General features: G+C 39.4%; 1 protein-coding gene across 6 annotated transcripts in view; it reads left to right on the forward strand.

Moving 5' to 3' along the window:
- The window catches only part of mast3b (microtubule associated serine/threonine kinase 3b), a 57,339-nt gene that overhangs the window by 27,027 nt on the left and 15,009 nt on the right, over positions 1 to 15,303 (forward strand). For 4 of the 6 annotated variants that reach the window (XM_034213167.1, XM_034213168.1, XM_034213169.1 and 1 more), the window contains 9 exons: positions 6,726 to 6,746; positions 7,052 to 7,130; positions 9,173 to 9,330; positions 10,735 to 10,810; positions 11,077 to 11,286; positions 13,330 to 13,431; positions 14,288 to 14,420; positions 14,575 to 14,633; positions 14,992 to 15,083. In XM_034213167.1, coding sequence (XP_034069058.1) covers positions 6,726 to 6,746; positions 7,052 to 7,130; positions 9,173 to 9,330; positions 10,735 to 10,810; positions 11,077 to 11,286; positions 13,330 to 13,431; positions 14,288 to 14,420; positions 14,575 to 14,633; positions 14,992 to 15,083 — 930 coding nt within the window. The remainder of the gene's footprint in view (positions 1 to 6,725; positions 6,747 to 7,051; positions 7,131 to 9,172; positions 9,331 to 10,734; positions 10,811 to 11,076; positions 11,287 to 13,329; positions 13,432 to 14,287; positions 14,421 to 14,574; positions 14,634 to 14,991; positions 15,084 to 15,303) is intronic. The other 2 variants (XM_034213170.1, XM_034213172.1) reach the window with 1 other exon arrangement.

A 15,303-nucleotide genomic window follows, 5' to 3' on the forward strand; every position in this document is an offset into this window, starting at 1 on the left:
TAAGCACTTTTCAGATGCACATATTTCAAAAGCTATTTTATTTATTTTCTCCTATTTTATTTTTAAATGCAGCCAGAGAGGAACATTACACATATCCACAGTATTTTACTGTATATCTGTAGAGTTCAATGTTAATTGACAATAAATATTGTTGTTTATGAATTATACTTTCTTTATTTGATTGGCAGTCAGTTGATTACATGCAGACGTTGATAAAGCTACAGTACAGGCTACTTCAATATATATCACACTAATTCATAAAGCAACTTAGACATTTTGATGTTCCGGACCTTTGCATCGGGAGATTTTCTCTAACTGGACCTCGTTGAATTTTAGTTGAATACCCCTGGTCTAGCATATGCTGCTCTTCTAGAGTCTTGAGTTTAAAGTTTAAAGTTTAATTGGGATTTCACCTCTCTGCGCTTTTTATTCTCTGCTGAGGAGAAACTAATTAACCAGCCCCTGCATGTTGCTTTAAAAGCCTCCCAGACAGTGGTGACGCTTGGTACAGAATTTAGATTGATCTCAAATAAATCTAAAATGTGGTCTTTAATGTGCAGTGTGCATTTTTCATTTTTGAGTAGAGATGTATTAAGTCGCCACTGTCTGGATTTGCAAGGGTTGGTTGGAGGGAAAAATGTGACTGATACCGCAGCATGATAATATACTATGCATTTTGATCTCAATAACATTCTGGATCAAATTTGAAGACATCATTATGTAATCTATCCTTGAGTAGGAGTTATGCGCACCGGAATAGAAAGAGTACTCTCGGGCATCTGGGTGCACTAGGCGCCACACATCTGTAATACCGAGCTCGGTATTGTTACAATGAAGGCTCGATAATCAGCTCACGGCATATAGGTGTAAGCAGGGGTAAAGTGCTATTTTTATAGGTGGTGTGTGGACCTCACATAGGGGTGTCCGGGAGCTTGCCCCCGGGAAGATTTATTTTTAAATATTGAAGTTAAAAGCATCAATCTGGCGCACTTTGAGAGCAACATGAAGAGATCTATGGATACATCTCTCAGCACAGAACTGTAAACAGATTTACTATTTCTTTATGGATATTTTACAAATCACTCTCCTTTTAAACTTTATAAATTTTTTAATGTCATATAGTATTTCATACCTGTTTTTAATGTATTTATATTAATCGTAACCAAAACGTTTGAGACCCACTGAGATAACACTGAGAGAGTCCTTTAGCTCACTGAGTCTCTCAGTCTGACAGGAGAGGACTCTCCTCCACGTTGTTGTTGAAAAAACTCCTTATATCCGTTAGCATAGCTCGCTAGCACCAGAAGCTAACATCAACTATCTCCGGTACCGGTGCGCTCTCTCTCTCTCGCGCACGCACACAAAATGGCTCGTTCTACACACACACACAGAGCCGAGCTTTAATGAAACACAGACACCCAGATGTAATAGTACTGTACTGTATCATATTATTTTCGAATCAATAATTTTTCAAAATATGATTTTTTGTTTTTTTAATAACCATTTTTCTTCCTGGTCTCTCGCGCCCCCCCTGTCATGCCTCTGCGCCCCCCACTTTGAGAACCACTGCTCTATGGACTGCAATATCTTTGGGCACAGCGAGGTAAAGAATTTAGATTGTAAACTATTTGGAGCATACACATTCACTAATGTCACTATTTCATTCTGTAGCAAACCTGAGACAATTGCATATCTTCCCTCTTGATCAACATGTACATTGGATGATTTGAAAGGTATATTCTTAGAAATTAAAATACTGACTCCTCTACTAGCTTTTCCTCCAGGGGAAGAGAATATCTGCCCTACCCAATTCTGTCTTAGTTTTTTAGATTCCATTGCATTAAAATGAGTCTCCTGTAGCATAGCAATATCACAATTTAGAGACTTTAAGTACAACAAAATCTTATGTCTTTTGATTGGATTCTGAATTCCATTTACATTCAGACTAAGCAAAATAATTTTGTTCAATTGTGTATCCATTTAAGTAAGGTAACAATCATATCGGACGCCCGGCTAGTATTTTGGTCGAATTGGAAGGGTGTCATCGACGCATCAAGGGAGGGGAGGGGAAATATATAAACAACAACACAAGACCGTAGACAATACAACACAAGATTACATAAAAACATAGAGATGCTACCACCCTTCCCCCTAACAATACAATAACAATAATTTAAATACCTACTAACATTGTAATGGAGGGTATTATCTATAAAAAAATGTAAGCTGACAATTAGTCAATTACTAGATTAAATGAATTGTTAAATTGCCAATGTTATGTTGTAATAAATGTGTTTATTATAACAATGCTTCGAGCAGTTATCAATACATTTCTATTAAATCTTAACGTGTGTCCTTAAATGATTATTACCACATCAGTCTAATATTGAATCATGATAATGGTTTAAAAAAGGAAAACTTACCAAAACAAGATTTAAAAAATACAAACATAACTTTTCTGAATCAATTAAATCTATTAAGTCAGTACTGTCACAAGCTGTCAACCCTGTCACGACAGGCTCAGTCCTGTCTCACAGGAAATTATAATACAGAATTGTTTAAGTACAATAACTTCTGCAATTGTGAGCATGGAGGTAGGGGGTCATATCCACATCAGCTGTTTTGAAAAATAATTGGTGTAAAAGTATTATTTTTACAACAAAGTACATTGTCAGAATAAGTGAGAAATGAATTTAACTTCTGTTAGACAGCTATCATACTGAATAAATATTTACTGTGAATGTATGCAAAAATGTATGGCATATGTTAAATTCGTTTCTCACTTATTCTGACAATGTAAAATAAAAGAACCCAATAAAAAGAGTTGTTAAATAATAGTGAAGTCACGTTGTAATAACAATAACTCATCTCTCTCGAGTTTTATTTTTCAGCTTTGCCAAAAGCCACTGTGTCAAGTGTCCTTCTTGGGTTGCCGTCCGGAGTTCTCCAATATGGCGGACCATCTCGCACATGCGCAGTACAGATCGGGCAGGGGGAAGGATCGGGTAGTGACAGCTGCAAACAACTTCACCGCGTATACTGCCACCCGAAGTCCCCGGCCGGAAGTCCCCGGAGTTGGGGACTGGCTTCCGAGTAAATCGCCAGAACGCCGACACCTCCTCATCTCCACCGCTCCCATATTTTATTTTGTGTTGCCATAAGTTAGCCTCTCTGTGTTTGTGTGTTGGGCTAATTATAATAATGTTAATGCGAGGATAATAAAATGGCGGCTTCACAACACTTTTTGGGAGTTTTACGGGGCGTGGTTTGCATTCCGCCCAGCCAATCAGACATAGAAACCTTTTTCTCCCAGAAAAGTACCTGCTCTCTAGCAGGGACGGAAAAGGGGGTAAAAAAAGGTTCTCATTAACTAATTTTAGTTCGGGCTCTTTTTGGTGTGAACGCCACATTTCGGAACTATATCGGAACTAAAGTGGGAAAAGTACTGCGGTGTGAACGCGGCTTTTGAATGTATTTTTAAGAAAGCTATGTTTAAAGCAACTTTTCATTAATTATTCTTGTATAAGGACAACTTCATTTTCAATGGACACCTGCTGTGAACTTCCAAAAAGATCACTAGGTTAAACTTAAATAGCAATTTTATAGAATAATTATTTAGAATTGTATCACCTAAACTTTATGTCTAGTTTCCATGTAATTCATTTAGAATTGCCATATAAATAAATACGGTCCTTGAAAATACTGTTGAATATTTAAAAAATATATATCAAATTGAATATTAGGCGCTTTCACAACAAGTACTTTGCCGTACTTAGTTCCCAGAACTTAGTTCATCAGACCTCTTTAGTTCTGATGAACTAAAGAGCAGGTCGCGTTCACACCGGAATAAGTCCCTGAGGGAGTATTAGACAAATGAAGCCGCTGACGTCACGTCTTCTTCTGATTTGGGTTTACTGGCTACTTCTACTGAAGCTTTCCGAGTAAATCGCCAGAACGCCGACACCTCCAGTCCTCATGACTCCACCGCTCCCATGTTTTTTTTTGTGTTGCCATAAGTTAGTCTCTCTCCGTTGGTGCGCTGGGCTAATGCTAATGATAATAATGCTAATGCCAGCAAATACAATGGCGGCTTCACAAAACTTTTCAGAGTTTTACGGGGCGTGGTTTGCAATCCGCCCAGCCAATCAGAAATGGGAACCTTTTTCTCCCATGAAAGTACCTGCTCTCTAGCAGGGACTAAAAAGGGGGTGAAAAGGTTCTCATGAACTAAGTTCTAGTTCAGTATTTTTTTGGTGTGACTGTGAACGCAACATTTCAAGAACTATCAGAACTATATTGGGAAAAGTACTCCGGTGTGAAAGCGCCTATTGCAATTTACACAAAGAGTTTACTTAGGGATTTTAAATGTAAGACTTGACATTATTGTTTCGCAAAATGTTAAAGTTTAAATAAAATGTTCAATCGACAGAAGCACTAGGTAAAGCCGCTCTTGAGTAGGCAAATTATTACAAAGAGTGAGGTTTTCATGAACTGAATGGACTGGCTGCCATTTTGTTATTCATCTGTCTTGTCCAAAATACATTTTCAGGGCTGTATACAACATTTTGGCACGTTGCTGAAATCAAAGCACTCAGTGTTGACTACCAAGTCGATGTTGTTTAAAGGGGACCTATCATGCAAAATGCACTTTTGTACGTCTATTATACATGAATATGTGTCAGGGAACTCACCAAGTGTCAGAAAACACAACCCTCTCTCTTTTCCTCCATACCCAAATCTCTAAAAACGGGGCTGCAACGGATCTGATACAGACTGATACAGATTTGAAATTGTTCTGACGTCAGAAACGGGGTGCTCCGCCTATATGGGCAACTCTCCACCTATCGTGAATGAGAGGTTGCGTGGCATGGTAACAGCATGGTAACAGCATGGTAACAGCATGGTAACAGCATGGTAACAGCATGGTAACATGACGCTCGTGCCTCGCCCCCCCCTCCTTTGCAGGGGGGCGTGGTCAGCTGCAGCTCATTTGCCACAGAATCAGCCCTTGTGAAGACAGGGCTGGAATAGAGCGAAATGAGGCATAGCTAAAATGCATGATCTGTTTGGTATTTTGAAAAAAAACTTCACAGACATGTTTTATATAGGTTTGGCCCTACAATATATTATTCAAATATAGCATGATAGGTCCACTTTAAGTTTACCAACCATTGATCGCTTTAACTGAATATAAAATAAACCTTACCCGTACTCCCTCTGAGGGTTTCCTGTGAGATGGGGTGTGTGTTTGGACCCTTCTGGAAGCTTCAGATCAACAGCAGCTAACTGACTGGGTCGAGCTTTCACACCTCCCCCCTCTGCCATGTATTCTTACAGCCGACTCCTCCTCAGGAAGATGTGTGCAGTTAGATAGAGGATACCCCCGAAGCCCACTCACACATCATTCAACCCAGTTCCCATGGCAACATGCTTGTCTCGCTCCGGGCATGTGTTGCGGCACCTTGAAGACACCAGGACAGAACAGTTGTTAAAACTTATGAGAGATTCAGGTGCTTGTCCTTAGATACGATCAGAACAGAATAGAAAATGACAGCCGTGAGTTATTACTCTACAGGAGCTTACTATCAAGACGACAGGCAATATATCTTCAGGACATATCATAGCTCAGACATTTTGGTTCATATTACAGTTTCTTTAGATTTGTCGTTGGCTGCACATCTACGATCAGTTTCCTGTTTTTAGTTGACAGGAGTAGAAACTGATGTGGACTCCTTCTGCTGCTTCAGCTTAAGGTTTTGACATGTTTCTCAGAGATGCTCCTTTGCATATCTCAGTTGTAGCAAGTGCTTATTCTGGTTACTGTTGCCTTACTATCAGCTCAAAGTAGTCTTATCTGGCCATTTTCAACCTTTTCCAATGATAAAGTGCTTTTTGCCCTGAGATCTGCTGCTCATTGGATATTTTCATTTATTCACTCTCTGTGTTTATAGCCTTAACAAGCGTTGAACGGCAGTTGTAGCTAATAGAGGGACAATTGAGAGTATATGATTATCTATTGTGCTGAGGATAAAAGGAACATTTAAAGAAAAAGCAACATTTTGGCATTCAACATCTTTACTTCTGCAGTAATAAATACTCAATGTCTTACAGAACAATCGCCATCTCTGTTCTTTGCAGCTTGAAATTTGGTTCTCTTGTATATGTCGGTATTTATTAAGGCTCTTCAGATGAAATTCATGAACAAATGAAGTCAGAGAGACAATCGAGTAAATCATTGGTTAAACGGTTGTGAAATGCAGCTTTGTAGTGGTTTCCCAAACAACATTGTGAAGTTATCACATAAGTCATGCATTCAGTGTTTCATTGTAAATATATTTAAGTGTTATGGAGCTCTTTGATCTGTAATTTTCCTTGTGTAATAACCCTTTTGTTTCCTCTGTCAAACAAATGTTGAAACACATAACCTTAAGCTTTCTCTTCATTTTGCTGTGTGTTGCATATTTCAAAGTGCAGAGAAGGTCCTTTCTCAGGTCATGCTTTGAGGTTTTGTTTCTGTTATGTAAACTAAATCCTCAAATTAATTAATTTTGCTTGCCGCTCCTTGTATCTGGGCAAATGAAAACTGGCAAGGAAGGAAACATTGTCAGTACTAATCCCTCAGCTGAATGCCAAGGGCCACAGGATCACTTCCGCAAGGTTCCCAAAACTCACTGAAATGCGTTATTTTCCTTTTCCTTTTCTCTTTGTTGCTGTCGTGATCTCAGTCACTTGGCTCGCGCTGACAGGTAGCTTCTTCTAATATTTTTGCACTGTATCTGTTGGCTTTTAAGGCATGTGTTTTTTATGTGTGTTTCACCGACTGATGCTCCTCCTTACAAAGCTCTCTCTTACGGGAACGTATAGCTTGCTTTGTATCAATTAAGGACACAGTGAACCTTGTTATATATGATTTGTATATATAGAGAATAGTTTCATGCTCACGTAGTCACAGGACTCTCAGTCGCTTGTTATGTAAGGACGTTCACGTATGAAATGCTATCTGTGCCATTGCTGCTGAGGCTTATATAACATGCATGTCCCTTCCTCTCAGAGCTGAGGGCCGGAGATGGTCTCTGGCGTCCCTCCCCTCGTCTGGCTATGGAACCAACCCGCCGAGCTCCACTGTCTCAGTAAGTCATCCCAAAACATGTCCAGCCCCCCCTGCTCAGTAAATGGTGGCCAGGCGATTCTAACACCTCTCTTTGCCCAAATAGCACATTGGTTTATGCAATAAGGGACGGTGAATGCCAGGCCTGAGATGACAAACTGTTAATTGTTTTTCTCCATCATCTGCTAGGATTAGTCATTCTCTCAGTCTGTGGAACCCAGTGTTGGAAGTATCACACACGGTCTGTGTGTACGCATGCTAATGAGGTGTGTGTGTGTGTGTGTGTGTGTGTGTGTGTGTGTGTGTGTGTGTGTGTGTGTGTGTGTGTGTGTGTGTGTGTGTGTGTGTGTGTGTGTGTGTGTGTGTGTGTGTGTGTGTGTGTGTGTGTGTGTGTGTGTGTGTGTGTGTGTGTGTGTGTGTGTGTGTGTGTGTGTGTGTGTGTGTGTGTGTGTGTGTGTTTTATGACAGCTTTTCAGCAAGACATCACATAGTTGTCACTTTCACAATTTCTCAAGGACCTTGTCTTTGATTTCTTCATCAACATCAGCTGTAATAATTATGTTAAAATGGCCTTATGTATGAGGTTTTCTGTTAGGTCATTATAAAAGATTATTCCCTCAATTACTTTTGATGATAAATAAAAAAATGTAAAGGATGTGAAAGCACTTCAAAGATATTTTTTTCTGTATATATTAAATGTCTTATTTGAATATATTTAACAATTTAGAATAAAGCTGCAATTGTATTGCTCACAAAATAACAGAAGGACATTTTCAAATGAGCAGCGTGCGATGGGGGAATAGTGTGCTGAGTCTGTGGTGAGACTCTGCCATGTGCAGCTATTATAGGAACTTTATGGGGTAGACGCAGACCCAGAGGTCAGTGGGGACAATAGGGCTCTTCAGTGGCCCTCACTGCCCTCTTTATACTGAGGCATAATAAAGAGACTCCACAGATGCTGTCCCTCTGGTTTAGGACAGAACAAGCGGCAACATTCAACAGATTGCTAGCATCGTACATTATGTCCCCTTCAGCTTGGAAAGAGTTCACTCAGTGCCTCAGTAGATGTTGAACATAACTTAATTAGGTAAATATCAATGTCTCTGATCTACTCATTTATATATATCCCATTACTGGAAGAAAAGCTTTACTTATTGGCTGGAGATGTTCATGTTTCACTGTTTGATTACTATTCTAAATTCATACAGCAGCCTCTTTTAAATCCTCCACAGGTGTGTTATCAGGACAGGCTTATGTTGGCACAGAATGCAATATGCTGCTGTCATCATAAACATAACCTTTAAATGTTGCAAATACAAGGAGCAACTTTATTGCAAACTGCCCAGACTTAAGGTCTACATGTGTTTTTAGCAGTAGTGTCTCTCATCCAAATGTACAGAGTGATGCCTCTGGCAAGACATGAGAAACAGCAACATCCTCTTTACAGAAGGAAGTAGCACGGTTTACTGGAACTGTTATCTTGAGTTTGACAAACTGTTATATTTAGCACCTTATTAAATTGGTCTTTTGCTTAACTTCATTTCACTAATCATCCATTTCCAAGACAAGCTGTTGATGTTTGAACATGTGTTACAACCCAATATGTATTCCCTTTCCATCCCTGCAAAGACTATATGAATACATTATTATTAATATAAAGTGGGTAAAACTTTTCATTTATTTGTCTTAATGTTAAAAAAAAAAAGCCACTGTAAAAAAAAATAGTTCCACATAAATCTCCCTTTTTTGTTTCTTATTGTCTACCAGATATTGTTTTTATACCAACAGTGAGGTCCTAGCTGCTGCCTCCTATTAAACTCGCTGGATCAGATATAATGGCCCAGTATAAACATTGCAGCATGGTGTTTTTGAATCGCATCATCTCCCTTAGCAACTGTCTTTATTATTCTTGTAAATATCATAGCATTTATCCATGGTGTTTTAAAAGATAATGTGATTTTTTTTAAAGCTAAAAAAACAGCAAAAGAATGTGTAGATTCTACATTTTTGAATGTAGAAAATACTAAATCTTCTGGACTGATGAATCCATCTTTGTGTCTGCAGTCCTCCTCCTCCTCCCAGGAGCGTCTTCACCAGCTTCCCTACCAGCCGACTCAAGATGAGCTGCACTTCCTCTTCAAACACTTCCGCAGCACAGACAGCATGACCGACGAGGATGGGCGGCACTCCACGCTCATACGACCTCGGTCTCGGAGCCTCAGGTAGCTGAAACTGATTTCACCTTTTAATCGAATGTGTCTTCTATAATGCTAGGTATTTATACTAGAAAAAGTGCTTATGGGGTAATTCCTAAGCAACATATTGAGTATTTAAATGACTATTTACTTTTCTTGATGCACAATTTAACCTGTGTCTGTGAAGTGTTTATTCTTTTTCTCTGAGATGTTAGCTAGTCACACGTCATCACTATATATATTCTCATGTTTCAAAACCCAGTCTGAACCGGGTCCAAACCTCCTTTTAATATTGTTTCTTGGCCCGTCATCATATGAAATGAATAATTTCTACAGATTAAATGCAGTAATCCTTCCTGGGATTAACTACCTCTTTACTTGGGAAAATAACCCATTTCAGTTTAATTTTGGACAGTGATGCATGTGTTGCAATGTTTATAAGAACATTATGTATGTCACAATGTACAGGTAGACTGTCACATGTCAACATGTCATGTATTCGGTATGACCAAGACAAAATCACATGCAAATTTGTGTCTCTGAAGTGCGTCTCGTAGATTACACGAGCCTGTTGGGCCGGCAGGGGGATCTGACTGCAAAGCTTTTCCACAACTTTTGTGTGTTGGCTCTGCTCTGCGCTGTTTGTGCGATGCCTGAGTGCTCTGTGTTCTGGCACCATGGTGTGCAGTGCGTGGGCATGCTAGCTGACAGAGCGCCTCAGGGATCCAACTGCTGAACTGAAGTTGGGGGTTGTGTGAGGGGGCGGGGGGGGGGGGGCCTGATGCAGAGAGCCTCAGTGAGCCGCAGCAGTGTGTGTTGGGCTGCAGCCATCCACTTTAACAGAGGCGTCTTTCATGACAAAAACACAGCTTGGGGAGCCTGTTTGGATGTGATAGGTTTTCCCTCCATCTGTTCTCTTTGAAGCCTCATCAAGCAAGATTCTTTTTGTGAAAATACACTTGTCTCGTCATCTGCCTAAACACTGAAGTGGTGTTCCAGTAAATGACTAATTGAGAGATGTTGATGATTCACACTGTTTGGTCAGAATAAACCTCTGCTGGTGGTGTCGAAACATCAAAGCCTGACAGCAAATCATATCTGATTGTAGCGTTAGTGCCTAGAGCTGCTGGCTTCATGTTTTCTTACAATATTGGCCTTGATAACCACTTCCCCCCCCACCCCCCATCCTAGCTAAGTGGAGAGTTGTATTTAATAGTGTATGCAGAGCTGCGTGGATTAGTAGACTAAACAATTTAGTCCATTTATTTCCTTCTTTTCTCTTTTTTAAATACAGAACAAATATGAGTGTACATCCGACCAGATCAACAGATTTTTGGTGGAAATAATTGGCACTACAAATTAATCAATAATGAAAATAATATTCAACTGTCAAGTGAAATATTCTAACCTGTACTTTTGTTTCTGTTGCAGCCCCGGGCGATCAAACGTCTCATTTGATAATGAGATTGTCATGATGAACCATGTTTACAAGGAACGTTTTCCAAAGGTACAAACCAAAAAACATTTATGAAAAAACCTACTGCAGCCATAGTGAAATCTGAATTGTCTTAAAACTCAAAAAATAAAAACAGATTTTGGAAATTCACAAGTCTTAGCTGCTACACATGTCATTGAATTGCATCACTGGTAATAATTATATGACTTTGCCCACAGAAATATAATGAATATTTGGGGCTGCGAAGAATAAAAAGGTAATAATAAGCTGTCTTTTAATGTCTTAACTGTGTGTTTGTGTGGTTGTTGTCCCTGCAGGCCACGGCCCAGATGGAGGAGCGCTTGTTTGAGATTATCACCCACTGCTCTCCAGACAGCTCCCTCCCTCTGGCTGACGGGGTGCTGGGCTTCATCCAGCACCAGTTGGTGGAGCTGCTCAGAGACTGCCTGGACAAGTCCCAGAAAGGCCTGGTTACCTCCCGCTACTTCGCTGAGCTGCAGGAGAAGCTGGAGAAGCTGCTTCACGAGGTGGGGAAACAGCCAGCTGACTTGGGTCCAGCAGGACCAATGTAGTAATGAAATTAGTTTAAAATGTCTTTGAAACTTGCAAAAATATATCATCTAATTGTATACTACAACTGCGTATGAACCCTTCATCTGAACACTATGATGTAATGAAGTTATGAAAGGGGATTGATTGAGCCGGGGGTGAAATGTGCAATCAGGCACGCCGTTCAATAACCGTCTGATAGCTAAACGCACACACAATACATCTGGTTGTGGAAATTGTCAGTGATGGTGAGAGGTGCTTTTGTCCCAGATCTTTGCTGTTGTGATAAAAATGTTGTTTCTATAGCAACCTTTTTTCCTGTTCCTCTGCGCGCTGTCAGACAGAAGGCATGGTCGACTCGCTGTACCTCCAGCTGAACTGATAAGTCTGTTCCCATGCAGGGGAACAAATGCTGTCACACGCACACACAGACCTGGAGACTCACTCTGCGTGCCAAGGACAATTTGTCTCGAAAAAGTGTGACTGTTTCAAAGATGAAACTACATCTTCACTCTTCTAAATGTCACTGTGGCTTGTAATTCAATTGGGTTGATCTATGTGGTGATACAAAGTACTTTCACTTCATAGAGGCTGGTACATGTAGCACTCCAGTGTTTCCCCTCCCATTGTCTTGGAGGGGCGCTGCGCTCTAATTTAAATTTGTATATATATATATATATAGCACCAAATTGCAACTAATCTATATCTACTGTCACTTTTCACATTGAACATGTGCTCTTTTATTAAATAAACTAAACGCTTTCATTTTAAGTTGTGAGTTTAGTGTTTTTGACCCTAAGAAACACTGATGCATTAATCAATAACAATAATCCACAGCTCCTCTCTCTGCTCCAGAAGATTTAAAAAATATTACCTGTTGGCTCTCGCCTGGGAAATGCACTCAGGTGTATAGAAGGTGACCAATGTTGTACTTATATTTATAAAGAACAACTTAGAAGAATAATTAAATTAACCTCCATTTATTTCTGCCTGTCACCCGAAGTGTGCAGCTCAGTGTTTGACCTTGACGTCTGACAGTTTATTATAAGCAAAATGACTTTAACTTGTACCATGAAGCAACACCTATAGAAAATTCTTCAAAATAAGATAAAAAGAGAAGATGATCTCTGGAAATTGAAGCACAGAAACAATTTAAAAAAGTACTCGACATAGTTTATTATTTAAACCGGATTCACCAGACAGACTTAATGCTTGAGCATGTGATGATCCTGTGTTTTAATAGTTGGACACAGGGCTGTTTGTGAAGTCTACCTTGCGACTTTCTAGTAAAAAAACAGTCTTTCTCTTTCTTACCCTTTTATGGGTTTGTCATGACCAAAGTGTGTGACTGTAACACACAAACTCACATGTGATGACTGTGCTTCTCTTAACAATTGGAAGCTTTGGAGGACATTAAAAGAGTCCATGTGTTACACTAGTACATTCACGTCAGTCTACAAGAAAGGCTGTGGATGACTCACTGAGACTCCACCCACCCAGTGATTATTCTAATAATTCCTCTTGGTTTAAAGTGATGTCTTCTGTGACGCATCTCTGTCAGGCAGCAGCCGTTTCTTCTCTTAATACTGTACCAATCAGCTTTGAACACACTGTTATTTATATATGTATATTTCCAGTTTGCGCATGAAGCTAGCATCTTTTGTCAGGAGTGGAAAAGTGTCCCCCCCCCCCCCTCCCTTTGGATCACTTATTTTCCACTGGAACAACCAAATCTTAGTACCAAGGGTGGTTAAATACACATTTTTTATTTTGGGACCATTTTATTAGCGTAATTAGAAATGTCTCTTTGATGTAGTGTATTGGATTTTGATGTCATTATGTAGAATGAATGACACCTACATGCCATATTTTATCCCACAACTTCCTAAATATCTATTTGCTTGTTTTTTTTTCTTACTTTAAAGTGTTTTTGAAACAGTGTCGATGTATTCTATCCTCTCTTGGGTGATTTGTAATGAGTTGGTTGGTTTCATAAATACATTTTCTTATGTACCCCTCAGGCCTACGAGCGCTCTGAAAGCGAGGAGGTGGCCGTCATCATCCATTTGGTGAGGAAGATCCTCATCATAATCTCTAGGCCGGCTCGCCTCCTGGAGTGTCTGGTAAGCTGAGGAAAAGAAAATCTCTTCCTGATTGAAAATAAGATTACTGTGTTTGAAAGTCCTAGTAGCCAGTTCACATGAAAGTATGACTCGAGTGAAATTGTGACCTTAATTAAAGTGGATGTGTGGGCAGCATGATGAGGATCATTAAAGGAAGACAATAATACTTAACTTTCACTGTTTCCCCATAAGAAGATACATGTCTTTGGATTACCAGTTTATTTGAGACATTGGCCGTTTCTCAATGTCGAGTAAAGCTGCTCCAGAGCCACTATTTCAAACATACTACGTCATCGAATCACTGTTTAAATGCCCAGCATATATGTGCTACCAAGCAAGCCTCCTCGACATTGAGAAACGGCCACTGTCACTAGAAAAATACCGTTTTGATCTATTTCTTATAATTCTTTGAGAATCACAAATCACTTCCAAGAAGGCAAAGTAACAGATCGAACCAAATGATATACAGTCTTTGTTGAATGTTGGTAAACAACACACAAAGATTAGCTCAGTTTAACAAGTGTGTTTACTATTTTTTAGTTTATTAAATGTCTTTTTTTTAAACATAATTAGTAATAATAAGCATTAAAATACCACTAATGTTCTTGACACTTTGACAACTTTTCACTTCAGTCTTTATGAATCACCCACTCTTTGTACCCGATAAATGAGTAGGTTCAGTAGTAAATCCAGAGCGACTTGACTTGAATGAGAAGCTGAACATCTATGAGATACAGTTACTTTTGACTTGTACCACTGATACAGAGAAGACTCTTGCTTTGCTGTTGTCTTGCTTTGATTTCAATCTGGCAGGAAATTGACTTAAGCCATTAAAAATACTTGATGCTGTTTACAGGAGTTCGACCCGGAAGAGTTTTATCACCTACTTGAGGCCGCCGAGGGTCATGCCAAAGTCGGCCAGGTTATCAAGACGGACATCCCACGCTACATCATCAGCCAGCTGGGTCTGACCCGCGACCCTTTAGAAGGTAAAGGACTTTTCTGCCGTGAAGTCAAGCTGCACACTTCATTAGCCTCAAATTCAGGTTTAGCCTGTTTGAAAACCAAACTTTGAATCTTACTTGTTTTCAGAGTGTTATTTGCAGTAATATTAAGCACTGTCTTTCTTTCTGTTCTTTCTAGAGCTTGAACAGTATGATGCGAGTCCTTCAGTGACAGTGGACACAGATGCCAGTGTGGAGGTACATTTCCCTTTTTTGTTATCTAGCTGTAAGTGTGCACACTATTTGGTTTTTGTAAAGGATATTCTAGGATTTAAAAAAATAAGATAATAAATGAATTCTTACAAACATATGTTCTGCAATTTTATCTGAAATCAAAAATGCTTTATGTATATTGTTCCTGATTCCTCATGGACAAAATGTGATAATTATGTATTTAGTAGTTAGACCGCAGTATAGTTTATGTTTCAGACAGCAGAACAAGCCCTTGGACATGATTGCCCTGTAATTATCCTAATAACAGTATTGCTTTTACTGTGTTGCATTTTTAATTTGCCCACTACTGGCCTTAAACATGTTTCTGCCTCCTTTTTTTTAGAACAAGGTCCCACAGACGCTGACACCGACTCGAAGGAAACCTTTTGAGAGTGACTTTGACACAATCAAACTCATTAGTAATGGAGCTTACGGGTAAGACATTTTTTTTTAAACGTTGTCTACCTTTACTTGCTTTTTCAGGGTGTTGTTTATTCATTTCCAAACTTTTTTTAAGCCTAAGAGCTACAAAACATTGCAAAAAAGGGATCCTTGAAAATCCTCTGCATGCTAGAATATCGATATAACCTTTACAGGAAACCGTAGCAGTTTCATTTTATTTTTTGATTATACATAATCATCTTGTCAGAAACTA

Source organism: Gymnodraco acuticeps, unplaced genomic scaffold, assembly GCF_902827175.1.
Source record: "Gymnodraco acuticeps unplaced genomic scaffold, fGymAcu1.1, whole genome shotgun sequence".
Lineage (NCBI taxonomy): Eukaryota > Metazoa > Chordata > Actinopteri > Perciformes > Bathydraconidae > Gymnodraco > Gymnodraco acuticeps.